The sequence below is a fragment of the Diabrotica undecimpunctata genome, chromosome 6 (genome assembly GCF_040954645.1).
Source record: "Diabrotica undecimpunctata isolate CICGRU chromosome 6, icDiaUnde3, whole genome shotgun sequence".
Lineage (NCBI taxonomy): Eukaryota > Metazoa > Arthropoda > Insecta > Coleoptera > Chrysomelidae > Diabrotica > Diabrotica undecimpunctata.
The window spans coordinates 95069675-95092923 of record NC_092808.1 but is presented as its reverse complement, the minus strand read 5'-3'; the positions used below and the strand labels follow the sequence as shown (position 1 = coordinate 95092923).

Genomic DNA, 23249 nt, shown 5'->3' with positions numbered 1-23249 from the left:
CCTTAAAAAAAATAATGCTAACGTTGGAAGAACGTATAGCCAAGTAAATATATCAAACTTACCTACAATATGACCAACAATATTGTTAAACAACTCTAAATGCACATACAAACAAAATAATATATATAAATGGGAACAAGCCAAAGTTAAACAATTGAAACGGTATATTATCCTGAAGGGATAATAACCGGAGTTAATAACGCAAGATGAAATATAAAAGAAATTAGTTAAGTAAACAAATAATGAAATAATTAAAGTTAATAATGAAATAATTAAAGTTAATAAAGAAATAAATGGTTAATACAAAAAAAACAATGGAAGATAATCTCTGGGTAGAATTTGAGCTCAAACTTACCGATACCTTACACCAAGGGGAGTTATATTAATTAATATATATATATGTTATAAAAAAAAACCTATAACTGGTGAAACAAGATATATATATAGTTCTGAAGTAAAAACCAACTGTCCTCCTAGGTGAAACAGTTGTCTGGAAGGATACTCCCGAATAGCTTCGGTGTCCCAGCGAAGTCCTCCTTGAGGTCCGAAATTAGCACGGAGCTGGTGCTAATTGGCTTAGTTCGATGATGACTGTCCTGCCCTACCTCTAGGTGCAGGCTGGAGAAAAAATGAGGGTGGAGTAGACAATACTCCCTGGCTTGTCCCAAATGACCCTGATTCTTATTAGAGTTGAAGTGGTACTCTCCCTCGGATGTTCTGAGGGAAATTTATAATTCCATGGTAGGTGGCTGAAAACAATTCCCCGTTACTTCTAATCTCAACATTGATAAAAAGAAATCAAAGAAGAAGTGAGGAAAGTTTCTTTCAGCATAAGAAACCGGAGCAAAAAGATAATTATGGTAGATAAAAAAAACCATCCAATCGGATGTAGCGTGACCTTGCTTCACATAGAGTAAAAATATAATGGCCTTGGACAAAATACTATATTAAAATATGAAATAATGAATCTGAATAATAGGATATAGATAAAATACTCTAATGTTTATAATATAAAAAATTATTATTTACCAGATAGCTACTTAATTCCGTGCTAGAAATCTCACTTCAACTTCCTGAGTTTCCGAAAACACCGTCAATTAAATTGATTACGGTTATACTTAGAATATTTAACTTCTTGAAGTGAAGGAAATTCTATGCATGTATTGGATTTTCTTTCGCTAACTGCCACTTGTACCACTTCAAACTCCCGATCAAAAGTGAATTTTAATTCACAGTTAATTAACCAAGAAGAGCCATTTTTCCACTTCCCCTCATCTCCTGTCATCTTTTTGGTTCGCAATGGTACCAAATTAGATCAGAGTGACAACTTAAATTATTAAAAATACACACTTAATGGGCAAATGAACACTTAAAGTTAGGCAACCCATACTACATCTCTGAAAGTATTGTTATAATATATTGTTATATTGATATAAATTGTTTATTATTTAAATACAAATTGTAATAAAAATAACGACTGTTACATTCCCCTACTAGTCGGGAAAAAAAAATTTTAATCAAAATTTTTTTCCATAAAATTAAAGTATCAATAACTAAGTGTACTGGCCTAACATTCCACGTTGATCTGCAAGTTTACACAAAAAAAAATAACCACGAACTAAAGATCACGGAAAAAAAAGAATGGTCATGGCGCCAGACACCACAAACTCAGATGACTCAAAGTAAAAATCAAAATTTTAATCGACAATATGCTTAAAAGCCAAATATTAACTAAATATACCAACTAAATTCTTGCTGACAAATAAATGTCGAATTGGGCACTAAATCCAAAATTGAACTATCCATGGACATCAGATTTATAAGACTAAGTATATCCAAGGACGAACAACCAGGCAAATGTATGAGCCAATTCAACCAATATCTCACCCGGAGATATACTAAACTAAGATCAAAGAAATCATAAACTAAATAGGTTAAGAACTGAACACTTAATCCAAAATTGAACTAACAATGGACACCAGATTCATCGTAATATATCCAGAGAAAAACAATCAGGAAGATTTATGGAGCAATTCTCACCAAACCAAATAACACAAATAGTAATCTAAATCGTAAACATACCAAAGTATATCAAAGACGTAATAACCAAAATAAATGTGAAATAGGACGCTTAATCCAAAGTCAGACTATCAATGGACACCAGATTCATAAAAGCATATCCAATGAAGAACGACCAGGAAGATTTATGGACCTATTCACACCAATACTAAATCTCAAAACTAAATGAGGTCTACGTACACCCACATCTGGTGATACGAACCTACATAACCAAATAAACCAAATAAGTGAGGAATCAGACACTGACTCCAAAATCGGACTATCGATGGACACCAGATTTATAAATAGAGCATATCCAAAGAAGAACGATCAGGAGAGGACCAATTCTCACTAATGCTAATAACTAAATTAGCTCTTACCCTCATCCGGTAATATGAGCCAATACCAACTAAGTAATTACAATAAAGCAAAATTTCCTAAAGTGTGAAGCAGCATCGTCACACTTATTCAGACTAAGTAATGTAATATGTAACTGAACTAAACCAAAGATAAAGATAAATACCTAAAGTCTAAAATCTAAAATGGACTAAAGGAATTCAGAGGCTAAATAAATTTTGAGTGTGCTGGTATTCGCTAACTATAGCATGTGGCTACAACAGATGTATGAGAATAACCAGACACCGATAAAATTCCAATAGAAATCCTAAGAAAATATAAGTGGTGGACTTTTCCTATAATACCATTACTAACGAAAGAGAAAAAAAATATGTCGAGAACAAGCAACCAATTTTGAACAAAACTGTAGATTTATAACAAGTTCTCGCAGCTTGGAATTATCCGGGAATAGTCCTAAATCTAAACAGCAATTTATGCCTAAGGAAAGAAGTGGGATTACACTAAGAGGACAACTCATTTGTCTAAACTCTTAAATAATGAAAATGACTAACTTGACATGTGTAGGGATAGTTAAAGAAAAAAAACATAACCTGAAGTAGGATAACTAATATGAACTAATTAAACTTCCCTATCAAGTTGTGAAAAGGTAACTGGAATATTTGGACAATCACACAAGAATGGTTAGGACATATCTGCCTACTCTGCAATAAACACATATAGTACGAACCTAATTTAGCAGCAGTGATCAGTTGCTGAGCAACAATCTCGAACCCACGTATTCACTAAAGCTGAGTATTGACAGATTCATTGACAGAAAATTCAGAAGAATAAATAAGAAGAAATAAGAAGGACGCCGCGCCGGTCATCCTTACCTACTTCAAAATTCCAAACTAATTCCAGAACCATCCTGTATATGGAATCAGGACATAAATTATTGTAGAGTATTTAAGATTTTCGTGACAAGTGAGAATAAAGCAGACCAAAGATAAAAAAAAATCACAACATCTTTCCAAATTGGCAAATATTGAACAAATATATCAAAACAAATACTAAGGAATCAAATATCAAAGATATAACACACAATATATGATCCAGTAGTGTAACAACATAGTTCCATAGTTCCTTATCAGTAATAGGATTAACTATAAGTATAAATCTAAATATGTAAATATATACTAAACAACCCTCGTATCATATGAGGTTAAAAGGAGTAATTCTCCTGGGAAAAGTAGTACTTAAGAATATTAATTCATTATAAAGTGCATCATTTATAATACAAAAGAAAATGGATAAGTCATACATACTAATTATCTAATAAGTTATAGAAGTCATTAACCAATGCCAAAAGATACAAAAAAAATAGCAGTGTACCTACGTTATCTGGTGATTAAGAAAATCTTGACTAAAATGCAAAATATAATCAAAATAAGCTAAAGACAAACAGAGAAAGAGATTAGTTTAAACGAAAGTGTTAAGTTAGTCTTCTTCTGAGGATGAAGAACTAACCTCGTCGATGGTGTTATCAGGCAGTAAATCCTTTACATGAAATTGACCAATTCGTTTGTTGGACGAATTGTCCCTTAATTCATATACCAAAGGAGATATTACCCTTACAACCGTACACGGAATGTATTTCTGGCAAAATTTTGCCGAAATAGCATCACCTTTACTTGATTTTACAAAGTTTCTCTTTAAAACTCTATCGCCAACAAAGAATCGCAAATCTAAAGTATTTGATTGGTTATAAATATTATATGGTACAACCATAGACATATCATCATCATCAACAAACCTAAAAGTTGATACTGATAATGGAACTATTTCACTACTGTAATCATTAGAATTGTGTTTAACGCTACTGGGTAAAGAAGAATTGGTAGTTGACCATCTGTGATCACTTAAAACAGGCGGATTCAACGTTTCATGATTAGTAGTTAATTTCGGGACTGATTTGTGAAAAAAAAATGTGGCCAAGTTATTAGCAACACACCACCAAGATCAAAATAGCCAGCAAAAATAATATATATATAATCAAATAAATACCTTAGTTATCTTACTAAAATACTGTTGTGAATTTATTAAAAGGTTCAATATTTATAACACTTACGGATTTAATTTATTTCTTTATTTATATTAACTTATCTGACAATAATTTATTATATCCGTACGTAACAAATTCGCGAGCGCGGGTCTTGAGAATTAACTGTCCCTCCATATAAAAATGTTGTATTTATATACGAAATCCTGATATACTAGAACAGCATCGAAAGATCGCATTGTCTTGCATCGAAAAATCGAGAAGCATCTAGTTTGGAGGATTCACCATAATTTGAACCTAGATCCTTCGCCAAATTTCTACAACAAAACAGAATTATTAGTCATCATATATTTAGGCCAGTATATATTTATCGTAACATTGCCCCCCTCTTAAAAGATGGTTCCTCCTGGAACCTTGTCGGGACTGGAACCGGAACTGTATGCTGGTATCGGCAACTGGACCCTCTTTTACAACTTCCAGTTGTATAAAAATGACAAGGGACGGTTTTCTCTCCACACAAAGTACTTAGCGGATTGCAACAGACTAACACCTGGACTTCGGTGTCTTTGAAGATCTCCTCCACCATATTTCGGATAACCCTCCAATCTAATTGGCGGCACTCCAACTTTGGCATGGCTAACTTTTGCACGTCGGATTCTAGTACGTGCTCTCTCAATTGAAGTAAGGCTTCCCATACATCTCGGTAGGTAGGTTGGTCACGGGCAGTGTCTTTTGTTACCAGGTAGAAAAGGTAACGTGATGCATCTTGGAGTTTCAAGGTTTTACCGGGAGCTGGCACCTGGCATTGCAGTTCTGCAACTCGACCAAACTTCCTTCGAAAGACGGATGCCAACCCTGGTGCGTCTTTGATACTGGCCGGGATGGTAAGGGCCAGCGAGTAGTCATCGGGGAGCGCGAGTAGATCTTGCTTTTCTTCAGTGGTAACACCATGTCTTGCTTTACCGGTACCTCCATAGGCACCCATGAATTCCTCAAACGTGAGGTCAGACACGTCTTGGACTTGGTTTACTTCCACTTCTTCATCTACGTCGTGGTCACCTTCGAAAGACGCCAGCCGGTTATGGTGTACTATCATCGGCTTTCCCTTCGGAATCTTGCTTATTCGGTAGATGACATCGTTGATCTTCTCCATAATGAGGTATGGACCTTCCCAAAACTGCTGCAATTTGGGAGAACAACCTTTTCGCTTCTTGGGATTATACAGCCATACTTTGTCGTTCTTCTTAAAGCAACCCTTTTCGGCTTGTGTATCGTACCGTTTCTTCATTCGGTCGCTAGCGATCTGAAGGTGGGAACGGACTAACTCATGTACATCGTCCATTCTTCTTCGTAATTCGATCACATAATCTTCACCTGCTACATCTTCTCCAGGTCGACATCCAAACTCGAGATCACAAGGTAGTCGCATTTCGCGTCCGAATAGGACTTTGGCTGGTGTCTGGCCTGTTGATTCGTTAACAGCAGATCTGTAGGCCATTGTGAAGAACGGAAGGTATTGGTCCCAGTCTCGCTGATGATCGGACACCATCTTTGTCAAATACTTGCCAACTGTCCTATTCATTCGTTCTACCATACCATCCGATTGCGGATGATACGCGGTAGTTCTTGTTTTCTTCATGCCTAGTCTATCACATATTCCTTGGAATAGATCACTTTCGAAGTTCCTGCCTTGGTCACTATGGATCTCCAAAGGCACTCCAAATCGGCTGATATATTCTTGGATCAACTTATCTGCAACGGTGGCGGCCTTCTGGTCTGAAAGTGCGTAAATCTCGACCCACTTAGTGAAGTAATCCATTACTACCAACATGTACTTGCCCCCATTTTCACTTTCTGGAAATGGCCCTGCAATGTCCAAAGCTATTCTTTCAAACGGGCTTCCAACATTATATTGTCTCATAGGAGCTCTCCTTTTTCGGTGAGGCCCGTTACTCGTAGCACAAATAGTACATTTCTTACACCAGTCTTTTACGTCGTCGGAACTGTTCATCCAATAAAACCGTCCCCGAATTCGCTGAAGGGTTTTCCTTACACCAAAATGCCCTCCCGATGGACTGTCGTGTAACTGACGAAGTACTTCGGCTATTCTGCTCTTTGGGATCACCAACTGTCTTCTCTTCTCTGAACCGTCATCATTTTCCAGGACTCGTTTGAGCAAGCCATCTTCGATGATAAATGAGTCCCACTGGGCCCAATACGTCTTAACTACTGAGCATAGGTTTGATATTTCCTGCCAAGGTGGTCGACGGTTTTCCTCTTTCCATTTTTGGATTTTCTGTATAACTGGATCTCTCTCTTGCTCTTCCCTGATCTTAGTAGGCGTCCAGTCGTCGTTGACAATCGTCGTTCTTAGCACTGCCGTTTCCTTGGATTCCGTTTTGTTGCAGTGGGAACACTCTGCTGAGCATGGCCTTCTGGAAAGAGAATCAGCGTTTCTGTGGCTAACTCCGGCCCGGTGCTCAATCCTAAAATCGTATTCTTGGAGTCGTTCGATCCACCTGGCTATCTGACCCTCTGGATTCTTAAACTGCATCAACCACTTAAGGGCGGCATGGTCGGTTCGGATTAGAAACTTTCTGCCATAGATGTATTGATAGAAGTGCTCTACTGATTTAACTACTGCTAGAAGTTCTCTTCTCGTGACGCAATAATTCCGCTCAGGTTTTGAAAGAACTTTACTAAAATATCCGAGGACTCGTTCCTGTCCTCCTTGAATCTGAGACAGCACTCCTCCAATTCCCACATTACTTGCATCCGTATCTAAGATGAACTCTCCTTCTGGCAGTGGATACCCCAAAATTGGTGCTGTTATTAAATGCTTTTTCAACGTTTCAAAGGCATTTTGGCAGTCTATATCCCAGCGGTATTCTCTTGCTTCCTCTGTAAGTCGCGTTAATGGCTTAGCGATATCTGCAAACTTCTTAATAAACCTCCGGTAGTAAGTACATAGTCCAAGAAAACTTCTCACTTGATGTTTGTCAGTTGGTTTTGGCCATTCCTTAATGGATCGATTTTTCCCTTATCCACGGCCACTCCTTCTTTACTGACTATATGACCCAGATAATTGACTTTACCTTGAAATAGCTGGCACTTCTTGGGGTTTAACATCAATTGGGCAGCTTTAAGTCGATTAAAAACGTTTTCTAAATTCTTCAGATGTTCTTCGAATGTCTCCCCCAAGACGATTATGTCATCCAAATAAACCAGGCATGTTTTCCAAGATAACCCTCTCAACACATTTTCCATAAGCCTCTCAAATGTCGCAGGAGCATTACAGAGTCCAAATGGCATAACGTTGAATTGCCACAATCCAGATCCTGTGGTGAAGGCCGTCTTTTCTTTATCTACTGGGTCCATTTCTACCTGCCAGTATCCAGACTTCAAATCCAAAGTAGAAAACAATTTACTTCCAGCCAATGTGTCCAATGTGTCATCGATCCGAGGCAGAGGATAACTATCTTTCTTGGTAACGTTGTTCAGCAAACGGTAATCCACACAGAACCTTGTCGTTCCGTCTTTCTTCTTAACCAGGACCACCGGAGAGACCCATGGGCTCGTAGAAGGTTCTATCACCCCGTCTTTCTTCATTTCCTGAACAATCGTTTCAGCTTCCTCTCTTTTCGCCTGTGGTAATCGTCGAGCTGTTTGACGAATTGGCTTAGCATTACCAGTATCAATTTTATGCTTGAAAACCGTAGTTCTTCCCGTCTTTCCTCCTTTCGGTACGAAAATATCACGATACTGCCGAAGAAATTCCTTTAATTTCCTTTTCTCCATCTGATTTAGAGACTGTCCTGCAACTGCAACCATTTGGTCGAATTTGTCGTTGGAATTATCAGATGTTGTCGCCTGACGGATTATGGATGTCACAGGTACACAAGTTCCTACTTTTGTCTCTTTCTTTATGGTCACTGGGTAGTCATTGACATTGATAAGCCTCACAGGAATTTCCTTAGCCAAAGTCACCAATTCCTTTCCAATTATGATTCCACGGCCAACCTCATCGTCGTGGTTCCAAGGCTCCATCATAACAGGTCTCCCTTCGTCCACAATTCCCTGTAGCCGCGCTACTATGATCGTCTCACTTCTCGCAGGCACGACTGTATCTTCTGTAATGGCTGCTTGCACAGTGTTGTCATTATGTGGATGGAGAAATACCTCCTCGTTGCCAACTTTGATTACCTTATTCTTAAAATCCAATTGGAATCCATGCATATTCATTACGTCCATTCCTAATATAACATCCCACTTCTGACACCATTTGTTGTGAATTTATTAAAAGGTTCAATATTTATAACACTTACGGATTTAATTTATTTCTTTATTTATATTAACTTATCTGACAATAATTTATTATATCCGTACGTAACAAATTCGCGAGCGCGGGTCTTGAGAATTAACTGTCCCTCCATATAAAAATGTTGTATTTATATACGAAATCCTGATATACTAGAACAGCATCGAAAGATCGCATTGTCTTGCATCGAAAAATCGAGAAGCATCTAGTTTGGAGGATTCACCATAATTTGAACCTAGATCCTTCGCCAAATTTCTACAACAAAACAGAATTATTAGTCATCATATATTTAGGCCAGTATATATTTATCGTAACAATACTCAAAATAATTTCTAGTTATATGTAAATTATAACTATTCTAAACCAAATATTAATATATATTATGCAACAATTAATAGTACCTATAAGTATAATACTGTTGGCTGTAGGAATAAAAGTTTATATAATATACGATATAAGTATGTGTAGGTAAGTAAGTAAATATAAGTTCTCAATAAAAATACAAAATTCAACCTAGAATGTAAGTTGTACTACTATAACCTATCACTGAGGCCTCAAAATATTAATAACTAATAAATCTAATAAATAAACTAATAAATCAATACAGCAGTATAAATATACCTGTTTAGTATTAATAAAAAAATTTAAAGATAGAATAAATCAGCAATAATATGAGTAAAAAAAAAAACAAAAATACAAAAACTCAAGTAAGAAAAAAAAAGAAATCAGCTAAAAGCTACTGTCTTAAAACCAAAAACTTGGAAAAGGCACCGCGTTGGGACGCCGATGTAACAAAATACTGGGGTGTGTAGGAGGAGAGATGTATAAGAAGAGTGGTCTATATATATGGGATAAATTGGTAGAAGTAAAATAGACAACAATTAAGTAAAGAAGTAAAAAAATATTGAACGGAATGTGGCTAGGCTAGCAATGTAGGCAAGAGAATGACCACTAGAAACTCAAGGATGGATACGGCCAATTTGCATGCCTTTTAAAGACAGTAAATCAGGAAAATATGTATGATGGATAGAAAAGAAGATAAGAAAAATGAATAGATATAATGAAAATTAACACAGAAAACAAATTGAGGGCGCCAGAAGAGGGATAATACTCTAAAAAGAGTAACAGTCACTCTTCCAGGTATCGTATACTGCTAATATTAATTAAAGTTGACTTAATAAACAAAAATGCTGTAAATGTAAAAAGGTAAGGAAATATTAATAAAAAATTATATGCAAAACAAATTCAAGTTTATTAAATATAACTTCTTAGATTTTGACAATCTCTAAGTTACCAAAAAGTATATGAAAATTTCACAATATAATATTTTAAAAAAAGAATGTTGAAAACAACTATAATAAAAAGTTGAAAACTAGACAGAATAACTCTGATATAGAGTGTACAACCTACATCTAGGTTAAAAACAACCTTAAAAAAAATAATGCTAACGTTGGAAGAACGTATAGCCAAGTAAATATATCAAACTTACCTACAATATGACCAACAATATTGTTAAACAACTCTAAATGCACATACAAACAAAATAATATATATAAATGGGAACAAGCCAAAGTTAAACAATTGAAACGGTATATTATCCTGAAGGGATAATAACCGGAGTTAATAACGCAAGATGAAATATAAAAGAAATTAGTTAAGTAAACAAATAATGAAATAATTAAAGTTAATAATGAAATAATTAAAGTTAATAAAGAAATAAATGGTTAATACAAAAAAAACAATGGAAGATAATCTCTGGGTAGAATTTGAGCTCAAACTTACCGATACCTTACACCAAGGGGAGTTATATTAATTAATATATATATATGTTATAAAAAAAAAACCTATAACTGGTGAAACAAGATATATATATAGTTCTGAAGTAAAAACCAACTGTCCTCCTAGGTGAAACAGTTGTCTGGAAGGATACTCCCGAATAGCTTCGGTGTCCCAGCGAAGTCCTCCTTGAGGTCCGAAATTAGCACGGAGCTGGTGCTAATTGGCTTAGTTCGATGATGACTGTCCTGCCCTACCTCTAGGTGCAGGCTGGAGAAAAAATGAGGGTGGAGTAGACAATACTCCCTGGCTTGTCCCAAATGACCCTGATTCTTATTAGAGTTGAAGTGGTACTCTCCCTCGGATGTTCTGAGGGAAATTTATAATTCCATGGTAGGTGGCTGAAAACAATTCCCCGTTACTTCTAATCTCAACATTGATAAAAAGAAATCAAAGAAGAAGTGAGGAAAGTTTCTTTCAGCATAAGAAACCGGAGCAAAAAGATAATTATGGTAGATAAAAAAAACCATCCAATCGGATGTAGCGTGACCTTGCTTCACATAGAGTAAAAATATAATGGCCTTGGACAAAATACTATATTAAAATATGAAATAATGAATCTGAATAATAGGATATAGATAAAATACTCTAATGTTTATAATATAAAAAATTATTATTTACCAGATAGCTACTTAATTCCGTGCTAGAAATCTCACTTCAACTTCCTGAGTTTCCGAAAACACCGTCAATTAAATTGATTACGGTTATACTTAGAATATTTAACTTCTTGAAGTGAAGGAAATTCTATGCATGTATTGGATTTTCTTTCGCTAACTGCCACTTGTACCACTTCAAACTCCCGATCAAAAGTGAATTTTAATTCACAGTTAATTAACCAAGAAGAGCCATTTTTCCACTTCCCCTCATCTCCTGTCATCTTTTTGGTTCGCAATGGTACCAAATTAGATCAGAGTGACAACTTAAATTATTAAAAATACACACTTAATGGGCAAATGAACACTTAAAGTTAGGCAACCCATACTACATCTCTGAAAGTATTGTTATAATATATTGTTATATTGATATAAATTGTTTATTATTTAAATACAAATTGTAATAAAAGTAACGACTGTTACACTGTATACTTCTACTATTCCGAACCCCGGTATACCAACAAAACATATCTTAAATGTGGGCTCAGAGGATCTCTCTGAAATAATAACATCAGAAATTAGAGCCGCCCTAAAACAAATGAAAAATGGGAAAACACCAGGAGAAGATAAAATTACTTCAGAGATGCTAAAAATGGGAGGCACTGCATTAGAAGAGGCAATGAGAGCATTACTGAATAAATGCCTATTGGAAGGACAAATACCAAAAGCATGGAAAAATGCGGAAGTCATTCTACTCCATAAAAAAGGAGACGCCGCAATTATAGAAAACTACCGACCAATAAGCTTGTTGTCACACCTTTACAAACTACTAACCCGAATAATAACAAATAGATTGACAGCTAAGCTAGATGCATACCAACCGGTGGAGCAAGCAGGCTTTCGTAAGGGTTTTAGCACTATCGATCACTTGCAAACAATCCGGACAGTTATTGAAAAAACAATAGAGTACAACATACCACTACATCTGGCATTTGTCGATTATCACAAAGCATTCGACAGTATCGAGAAATGGGCTTTCTTAACAGCATTGGACGACGCCAGAGTAGATTCAAGATATGCTGCCCTCCTTAAGAATATATACGATGATGCTACTTTTCACGTAAAAATAGATGATGATCTGGAAACTATGAAAATAGACCTTGGCAAAGGCGTGAGACAGGGTGACACCATCTCACCCAAGTTATTTACTTTGGCATTAGAAAATGTCTTCAAAAAACTAAATTGGGTCGAAAAGGGATTAAAAATAGATGGAGTATATCTTAACCATTTGCGTTTCGCAGACGACATAGTACTAATAAGCACAGATATCCATGAACTAAAATCAATGCTATAAGATTTAAATCACAAATCGAATCAAATAGGATTAAAAATGAATCTCGACAAAACAAAGATATTAAGCAACAGCCTAGAAAACATCACGATAGATAACATCAATGTAGAAAAGGTAGAACAATATATATATCTAGGACATGCAATTAAAAACGAAAAGGAAAATCAAACCCTAGAAATTAAAAGAAGGACACAATTATCATGGGCTGCTTTTGGGAAGTTGAGCTTCATTTTAAAAGACAGCAAAATCCCAATAAACTTAAAACGAAAAACCTATGACACTTGTATACTACCAGTTGCAACTTATGGATTGGAAACTATGGCAATAACAAGAAAAATGGCAGAACAATTAAGAGTAACTCAACGGGCCATGGAGAGGGCCATGTTAAATATAAGCCTCAGAGACAAAATTCCTAACACCGAAATACGTCGAAGAACTAAAGTAACCGACATCACGGAAAAAATAGCGACATTGAGATGGCAATGGGTAGCACATGTAGCAAGACAAGACACCAACAGATGGTCTCATAAAGTGACATTCTGGAGACCTCGAGAAACAAAAAGAAGCGTGGGAAGACCCAAAAAGAGATGGATAGATGATATAACAGCTGTAGCTGGAAAGCAATGGATGAGAATTGCAAAAGATAGGGAAGCGTGGAAACAATTGGAGGAGGCCTATGTCCAACAATGGATGAATGAAGGCTGAAGAAGAAGAAGAAGAAAAGTCGCCATATATCCGGTTCTAATCAACAAAAATTTATGTTTTTTTTCAATTTGTGTAACCTCGTGGCATAGATCATAAAAATGCATTTGGTTAATTTGTGAGTTATTGATTTAATGGAGTAATTTGTTTAAACAATTTAACACATTAAACGTCACGTGAGTTGTATTTAACTCACACCCTGTTTGGCCCATTCGCTCTTGGGGTTAAATATGATTCCACAGACTGTTGAGATTCTACGCTTCGTGAAAGGAATTTTCATCACAGTTTATACGTTATTGATACGCATATAATTTGTACATGACCCCATAGTTAGATTATTGAAATTGGCTTGCTGTTTTATATGAAAATTAATATCGTAATAACCGTTGAAAATAAGACACCTAATTTTTAGTATATTATTATTTATTTTTACAAAAACATAATTAAAGTGATTTTTTAACATATATTTAAGTTGTAAACTGTATATAGTTCTTTACAAATTAAATATTCATATATTTGTGTTTTACAAAAAGCACTAGACAGAAAAAAAGGAGTCACAATTATCACACTTATACGGAGCCTTATTAGTGTCTAGTTTTATTAATCGGAGTTATATTAATTTATTTAATTAGCGGAGTTTTATTAATGTCATATTCTCTTCCGTGTTCTCTTTTCATAATTTCAGAGCAAACTATACACCTTCGTCTTGCTGATTCCATTTTTTCAGGCATCTAGTTTTTAACACTTCTTCTTCTTGTCGGTCTTTAACGATATCTGCTTGAAATAGTTTTCGAATTACCTCTTCTCTATATGCAGTAATTGGTATGTTATTTTTAGTTTTAGCTTTATACAAAATAAATGCATTTGTCATTACTGCGCCAGTGATAAGCTCAACCGTTAGCTTACGGTACCATTTAACACCTCTTCGTAATGCACTAAAATATGATTTCACCTGATCTGAAATATCAGATCAGGTGAAATACCGCACTGCTTGCGGTTTTTATACTAGCGTGTTGTTTTTACCCTGAACCTCTACTTTTTTTATCTGTGTGTACTGTACTAAGGATCAAGACATCTCTTTTATCATTCCACTTCAGGACAACTACTCTAGTGTTACTTTCTCGTGCATTAACTTCATTTCTTTTTAACTTTGCTTTCACAACATCTTTAGGGTTTCATGTTTTATTGGATCTAAGCGTACCCATCAAATGGGATCTATCTACAAGCTGATGAGATAAGTAGACACTTGTATAAACATTGCCTGTGTATAGTATTCTACCTGAATCCAAGAGTTCATCCATCAATGACATAACAACTGAAGAGGACTCTGAAGTTCTTTGCTCTGTAATGTCTTTTCCACAGTAAACTTTCAGGTTGAAGATGTAGCCATTTTCTGTACATAATTTGTAGAGTTTTATGCCGAACTTACGTCTTATTTTTGATATATTGCCTATAGTCCAGCCACCCACGAAATGGTACCAGGGTCTCATCAATGCATACATTTTTTTTTTCGGAATACTAGCAGTTTGAAATCGGTCTAACAAACGATCGATTAGAGGTCAAGTCGATCACATCTTGGCTGCTCAATAATATGAAAGTCGAGGTTTTTTGTTCAAACCCATCCAAATAATCATACCCAAAAAATTTCAAATTCTTGCTTCGTTAAGTGTTTCCACCTTTTTAATCTTGAATGCTGAGAAATATTTTTTTTAAATGATCTGTTCTGTATATCTGTTCGTTTCAATTGCAATAAAATCCATAATATCATCTGTTACAAAAAATTTAAACAAATCATAGGGTCCTTTTTGCGCTAATAATGATGCGGCGTCAGTTGAAATGCCAGGAGTGCATTGAAATCAAATACCTTTAGAGTTTGTCCCGTTACAGCAGTCCATGTAAGCTGAAACTCAGCAGCAGTAATTGGAAGTTCAGTATCGTTGTGATCTGTGTCTTGAGCGCCCAAAACATCGGTTGAAAGTTGTTGCTTCACAACTATGTTGAAACACTTCTTCTTCTTCTTCGTCTAGCCATTCACGTCCACATCTGAACATAAGCCTCTTCAAGTCTTCCTTTCCATTGTTTTTTATTGTACGCTACTTGTAGCCAATTTTTCCCGGCAGTCCTTTTCAGATCATCTGTCCATCTCATAGGAAACATGAACATTGAAACACTACACCATCTATAATTTCATCTACATTGCTTAGAGATTGTTCTGTACTTTCACGTTTTGACTTTGTTGCAATCGGTTTTTCTATTTCACAATCCTTAGAGTCTGACGAAGCCGAAATATACTCGTCTTGAGAATTGTCACTTTCGAAGGTATCACTTACTTCCTCATCACTCATATCAATGATCTCATCGTAGATTCTTTGCAAATACTGTTGTTGTTCTTTGAAATAATTAGATTTGTTCGCCGTACTAACAGATAAAAAGGTCAATATGTTACAGATTCGAGGAACACTTTGAACGATCTTTATACAAAATAAATGACAAGCTGTTAGTGTAATAAATGACCTGTACGGTTACCGTGAAGACTGAATCATCTGCAACGCACATGTTTGCCTTAGCGCTCCGTGAGTTAAATACAATTCACAACCGTAAATAAACAAAAAAACTTAAATTTGTAAGCGTTAATTTTAAATTATCATTTTTATAGTGCATTTTTTGAATAATTTTATAAAAAAAAGACATGGAGCCTGAAATAAAAAAAAATTTAACGTGGCGGTTAATGTGTTAAAATAAATATTTATTTTGCAACATTTTACTTTTCTCTTTTTATTATTAGTATAAAAGATTACAAAATAATAAACGCCTTATATATTTATGTATTATAGTTATAAATAATATCTTTTAACAATAAATTTCACAAAAATAATTTTTTATTTGCAAATCAAATATATACTTGTTAATTTTTCTTCAATTATGTTTATTATTTCTACAATTACTTTTTCCCAAAAACATTACAAGTATATTATACATTATATTATTAAGAAATTAATTGTTATAAACTTTGTATAACTATAAATAAAAATTATGGAATTAATTTAAATATATAATTAACATATTACAATTTACATACTTAATTTTACTATTTTAGTTTATAACAATTAATTGATTTAATAGTATATTACTTTGTCAGGAGGAGAAGCATGACTTTTCTTGACGCGCCCGATATTACGCGCCGAACGATGTGAGGCGCGTAATAGGGGGCAAGTCAAGAAAAGTCGCTTCTTTGCCGAATAAAGTATACTATTTTTTCTTCAAACGTAGCAATTTTCAACCATAAATAGTACAATTCATACGCTATTTTTACTCGAAATTAACTGTGACAACTATCAAAGTCGTCTAGATGTTAGAAATTAAAATAATTAAGTCGTTGGTGGGATTTGCGTCTCCCTGGTTACAGTTGTTTGACAGTTGTTTGCAATTATTAAAGACAGCTTATTGTTGTTGCAACCGCAAGCGCAAATTTAGTGCGAAAATGGAAAACCTAAACGAAATTGAGTCCGCGGCTAATGATGCAGTAGCACGTTTGGGGCCCTCCAAGTCCGGAATAAAGTATCGGTTAGCGTACAAGCACTTCCAAGAGTGGTGCGATACAAAAGGAATACGGCAAGTTACCGAAGACGTTTTACTGGCATATTTTAATATAATGGAAAATGAAAATAAATGGAAATCTTCTACAATGTGGTCACGATACTCTATGATAAAATCTGAGTTAGTTATTAGAAAAAATGTGGATATAAGCAAATTTTTTAAGTTACGTGCCTTTCTGAAAAAAAACAAGCGAAGGATATACTGCAAAGAAGTCTAAAGTTTTCACTAAAGACGAGTTTGATAAATTTTTGTTTGAAGCGCCAGATAAGTTGTATTTAGGATTAAAGGTAAAAAAAATTATATTGCAAAGCATGTAGTACCTATACTCTACTAAATTATAAAAATATTTCAGATTGTTTTGTTAATTGGGGTTACCGGCGAATGTCGATGCGACGAAATGGTAAAAATGAAGACTGTGGACATTGAGGATAAAGAAACTGTAATAATTATCAAAATCCCAGACAGTAAAACACGACAAATTAGATCTTTTACGATAATTGGTCAAAACTACATTAAACTGTATAAAAAGTATGCATCACTGCGGCCTGAAAATTTCACAGAAACCCGATTTTTTATCAAGTATCAAAATGGAAAGTGTTACCGAAGCGTCATGGGAATACATTCGATCAGCGCAGGAGCCCAAAAAGTAGCTAGTTATTTAAATTTAAACGATGCAAGCGAATACACGGGTCACTCTTTACGACAAACTTCAGCAACACTTTTAATTGATGGAGGCGGAAATCTAGAATGCCTCAAACGACATGGGGGCTGGAAATCAAGCACGGTTGCCCAAGGATATATAGAGGATTCAATAAGAAATAAGAACGATAATGCTCAAAAAATTTTAAACCCTCATGATTCGCCAACATCGGGAATGATTGCTGAAAGTTGTTCTCGACCATCAGTATCATCAACAATTACCAATGCGTATCAAGAGTCGGGAACATTTTTGCACGGTTTCAATTTTGAAAATGCCTCATTAACTAATTAAATCGGTCATTTTAAAAACCACATATATCCAGTAGTAGTGCCTTTGAGAAAAACGAGAAAAACTGTTTTAACGCAATATATTGTTTGAGAGACCAATTATTGTGGCTTGTTACTAACTTACATAATATATGCAATGCTTTCTGTCATATGTTGTAGATTTTGACACAATACTTTTTTCATAAAACACCATTAAAGTCGATGGATATATGTGGTTTTTAAAATGACTGCTATTTTTCGAAAATTTTCTAAAATAAAACTACGTTTTCGCAATGTCAACTTAATAATATATTTTACATATTAAACTTTGAATAGAACAATAGAAAGAAATTTATTGTCGTAAACAGTAATGTATACAAAATTTTACTAATCATCTTTGTACTCTACTGCTGTTGTAGGACAGTCAAAAATTTCGGAATAAAACTCTACAGTCTTCTATTTCTTCATTTTCTACGTAAGGCTTAAACTTGCGTAAATTTATCATTTTCTTGTCTTTAATACAAATTTTTTGGTCAGGGTAAGCTTTTTCTACAGGAAAACCAGAAACAGTATCTGTTATTGAAAGTTTACACGAATGTTGTGTAAAACCATGAAGTCACGTGCGATCACATATCCTTTTGTTGTATTAGAGTAAGAAAAGTGATTGAACGATGCAATGGTGAATGCTTGCTTTTGATCTTTTGGTACATCTCTGCTAGAAGTTTCCACGGATAAGCACTTTTTTTTATAATATTTAGGCCACCATCGTTTAAAATCCTTTATGAGGCTGTTATTTTCAATCAAAAATACGGTAAAATTATTTTTCTGACTCGATGACAATACTAGTTCCACATACTGAAATCGTGTATAAATTCGGTCAAATTTCTTTAATTTTCGCTTAATAACAGCAAAATCACGCTCACATGGCATATATGAAAGTCCACGAACAGGAAAGTATTGATCCACGGTGTGAAATATACCAAGTCGTATAAAAGCAGAACACATTCTTACCGTAGTGTGGTGTTTGTTTTGACCCGGACATCCATCCATAAAAATATGAAGATATTTTACCTCTGCAGATAGAATTTTCTGTTTCATAATGAAATCAACAATAAAAGAACAAACCTCATTAGGACAACACCTTTAACAGAATGATCATTTTGACATAGTTCTGTGATTTCTTTCATTTTTTTTATAAAATATTTTTGCTCTACGCAAATGAACCATATTTGCTGCTATAGATACACGTTTTGCAGTATCATTGAGGGTTTTTGATTTGAATTTTAAGTAAAATTTATAAAACTTTAAGTAAAATTTTTAACACTTTTAAGTACAATTTATATTTAACTGTCAAGTCAGGATGTAGCGCCACAAACATTTCATGCATGATTTTCACATTTAATTTTTCATTTAAATATTCATATTCTCCACTGGTATAATGCCCTTTTTTTTGTGAAAAAACTCAATGTGTTCTCGAATTTTTATAATAGTAGAAACAGGCTTGGCAATAGCTGGCGTTCTTTTGTCACGTAAATCTTTGGGCGATTTACCAATAACTTTTTGTTATTCAATCAACGCAATAACTAATAAGTTACAAATACGACGTACTCTGTAGTCTGTTAGAGAAACAATATTGAATATGTATGTGAGGAGCAGTGAGGTTTTCTTTTTACATTTTCTCCCTGTACTGGACGCCTCCGAACAACAGTTTTAGGTGTAATAAGATTTTGTAAATACGAATCTTGTTCATCTTTTGTGGCGAATCCTCTAAATTTTGCATACACTTCTAACTTTATTTAATCTGAGAGTTGAGCAATACACTTCTTCCTGCATCTAAAAGTAACATTTTATAATCGACTGTTTGAGGTTTTGAAATAAGAAATACTTGCAATTTTTGCCTTGTTCAATTTTGGGAACCCTATTTCCTTTATAATTTATATACTCTATACCTTGGACCCGAGCTTTTTTAACTATTTCACACTTGAAGGTAACATTTTTTACACCTTTTTTAAGTCTTTCTTTTGATTCACGTACGTCTGTATCCATTTTCACAGAATTATTGTTGCTTTTAAATAGTAATGTCAACATTACGATGAACGCGTTTCCTAACGAGTCATTTAAAAAACAACATATATCCCGGATATATGTGGTTTTCAAATGAACTGAATATTTTTGGAATGCTTATATCACTAACTAAGGATGGGATTAGTGTGATTTGTTCACGAAATGATATAGGCTGGTACAAACTACATGATAAGGTTAAAAAGTTATTTTTGATAAAATGTGGATATATGTGGTTTTTAAAATGACCGATTCATATTGTACTTTTAATATTACTATAAATAAAAATGATGTTTGATTGTTGTTAATGACATTTGTATTGTTGCTTTGTGACATGTTTCATATTGTTGCCATGACAACATTTTTCCCTCCGCCGTAAAGAAATGGGAAAAAAAACTGCTGCCGGCGGAGACATCAAACTTTGACAGGATCAAGTTAGATAAGTAATGTCATCATTATTTGACGTTTGAAGAAAAAATATATTTATAATGTTTTCAGTCAGAAAAAGTAATTGTAAAATAATAAGTATATTGCAAGAAAAATCGATGCCTACGTATAAATTTGATTTTCAAATAAAAATTATTAATTTTTTGTAAAATTTATTTTTAGAGGACATTATTTATAAGTATAATACATAAATATTTAAGTTACCTATTTTTCCTTACCTTTTTTACTACTAATAATAAGAGAAAAGCAACATTTTTTATAGTAAATATTTATTTTAAATTGTTTAAATAAATTACTCCGTTAAATAAACAATTCACAAATAAACTAATTAAATTTTTATAATCTATGCAACGATGCATCTCAAATTAAAAAAAAAAAAAAACATTAATTTTCGTTAATTGGAACCGGAGATGAGTAACTTTGATAAATTCGAATTTATGAATTCAGTTTTTGAAAAAGTAAAATCTAGAAATATAAAAAAAAGCTATCTTAAGTTCTAAGGGTCGTAGGAAATTGTATTTTTTTGAGTTATCTTAAATTTTTATAAACTTAAAATCATAGTACTTTTTTAAACCTATTTTACAATATTTAGCATTAATTTTTTAATTATTAAATGATTTAGTTTGAAAAAGTAAGCCGTTCTCTTCAATTTGATGCTTTCAGAATTTATTTAAACCTATAAGTTTACTCATAATAACATTGTAGATAAAAGCTTTCTGGGATAAATAATTTCAATTTTGCAATAACTGTTAAGTAAAACCCATTGAAGTTATAAGAGCTAAATACTTGTGATATTGTCCTTATTATCACCCAAAATTAAAGTTTTTTGTACATTTTTAGAAAAACTAATATGTAATAAGTTTAAAAAAAATCGATTTTTGAAGCTATTTTGCAACAATTAAGAAAAATGACAGCGATCTTAAATTATTTATATATTGTTTAAAAGTAAAAAATCACGTTTAATCCTTTGCATATTTTGTTTATTACATATGAATATCATGATATTTGCCAGAAGCAGTTGTTAGATACTTGTATCAAAGAGTGTCACGAAAAAGGCTTTTTGCTAATTTCTCTGGTCTAATAGTATATTTTAAATTTTATAAATAGTATATATAAGTAAATAAATACTTAGCTTTTATATATTTAGTCATTTTTTACACATTCGTTAATACTTTTATATGTTTTAGGAAGAAGAAAAACTAATCGGGGAGGAACAGCATCCAGCAGCAGTAGATACAACTCGAGAAGAAAACCAACAAGGACATCCCAATCTACAGGAAACCCTAGCAAAAGCCCAGTTGAAGATGAATATGAAGAATATGATGATCGGGTCACAAGTAAAAGACCTAAAAGTGAGCCAACGAGGAATCGCAATATGAATAGAAGGCCAAATTTGGAAGACGATGACGAACAATATGAACAAACAAACTATAAAAGAAACAGAAAGGGCGGTTCGACAGAAATTCCTTTAGACGAATCAAAAACAATAATTAGACCAACTAGCGGTACTATTTTTGATCGTCCAAGAGTAGCTCCAAAAATCAACTTACCAGTACCAAAAAATGTTGCTGATAAATATTCTTACAAAACAATGTCCATGAAAACTAAGGACGATGCTTTTAATGAAGAAGACTCAGAAGAAAGTATTTTCACTGAAAAACCTCAAGCCAAAATAAGTTCCAGTACTGAGATTCCAAATGCTACTACTGTAAGGGGAAATTTTAAAAGAACATTTATGCAAAGAAGGCCTACTGCTGAAGGTAAATCCACGCCAAGGTCTACTGGTAGGAAAGTGGAATTATCACAACCGAATGAGTCCGATGAAATCAACCAAGAAACTCAAGAAAGTAAAGTGAATAAGAGACAACCTACTGTAAAAGTAAAAACTTTACCATCAAAAGAAAGTGTCGATGTTCAAGAAAATACGAAAAAAGATGTAAGACGATCTGAAAGTCAAGACCGATTGAAAGCTATACGTGTAAACATGTTTAAAAGTAGACATTCTTTAAGTACTCCAGAAGTAATAGATGTCGATGATCTAGATGATATAACTGAAATTGATGATTCAATTAATGAAGCATAAATAAATTTTTACATATTAAAAATTTGTTTTATTTCTTGTATATATATGGTTTTGCTCTAAAAATAATATCACACGTATAAATGTATGTTTAAACGACTAATAATAATTTTTTCAAACTATTATTTTAAAATAGAATATTGAAGTTTGTCTCTCTGACAACCCTTCCATTATAAGCAGACCGCATTCTAAAATTGTCCCCGTCTTCTTTACATTTAAATCTTTAATATATAAATGTTCTTTAATCATAACTCTCTAGCTAACACCCCCTCCTTTGTTTTGCCTACACGAAATCTGGGTCAAATGTCCTAAAAATGCTTCCTATCTCTTTTGGCTGCCAAAGTATTCTTGTCTATGGGTCTCTTGAGGAATAATTACTTATTTGTACAAATACTCTCAAATTATGAACTGGCAATCGGAACAATTTTTTAAATAAATATAGCAATATTTTTTATTTATGTTTTTTGTTGTTGTTATGTTCACATGCTTTTATTACAATCATACTAACTTAAGGACCTAAAATATCAATATTGAACAATTAAAAGTGAGCTAAATTGGTCTATGCACTATTTCAACTTTTCTCCCTTCTGAATTATTTATTGTTGTTTCTAACCTGCGTAACTTCATTTCAATGCTGTTTTAACTTACAATGTATCATTAAAAAGACACGTCATTGTTTAAATTTTCATTTAAATTTTTAAAATACTGGAAATATTCATTGTAATGCCAAAGTAACTTATCCACCAGCAGTTTATTAAGTGCCATATTAATGGATATCTCATTTTATATTGACTCATCCTTTCAGGAACATAAACAACAATGGCAGAACTATTTAATCACATCAA

General features: G+C 33.7%; 1 protein-coding gene across 2 annotated transcripts in view; it reads left to right on the top strand.

The window, feature by feature from the left end:
* LOC140443589 (uncharacterized) overlaps positions 1-22429 on the top strand; it is a 224418-nt gene extending 201989 nt beyond the window's left edge. Inside the window, exon 8 of one of the 2 annotated variants that reach the window (XM_072534937.1) lies at positions 21516-22429. In XM_072534937.1, the coding sequence (XP_072391038.1) occupies positions 21516-22407 (892 nt within the window). In that variant the 3' untranslated portion in view covers positions 22408-22429. Of the gene's footprint in view, positions 1-21511 lie in introns of both variants that reach the window. The other variant, XM_072534936.1, reaches the window with a different exon arrangement.
* Positions 22430-23249: the final 820 nt, after the last annotated feature.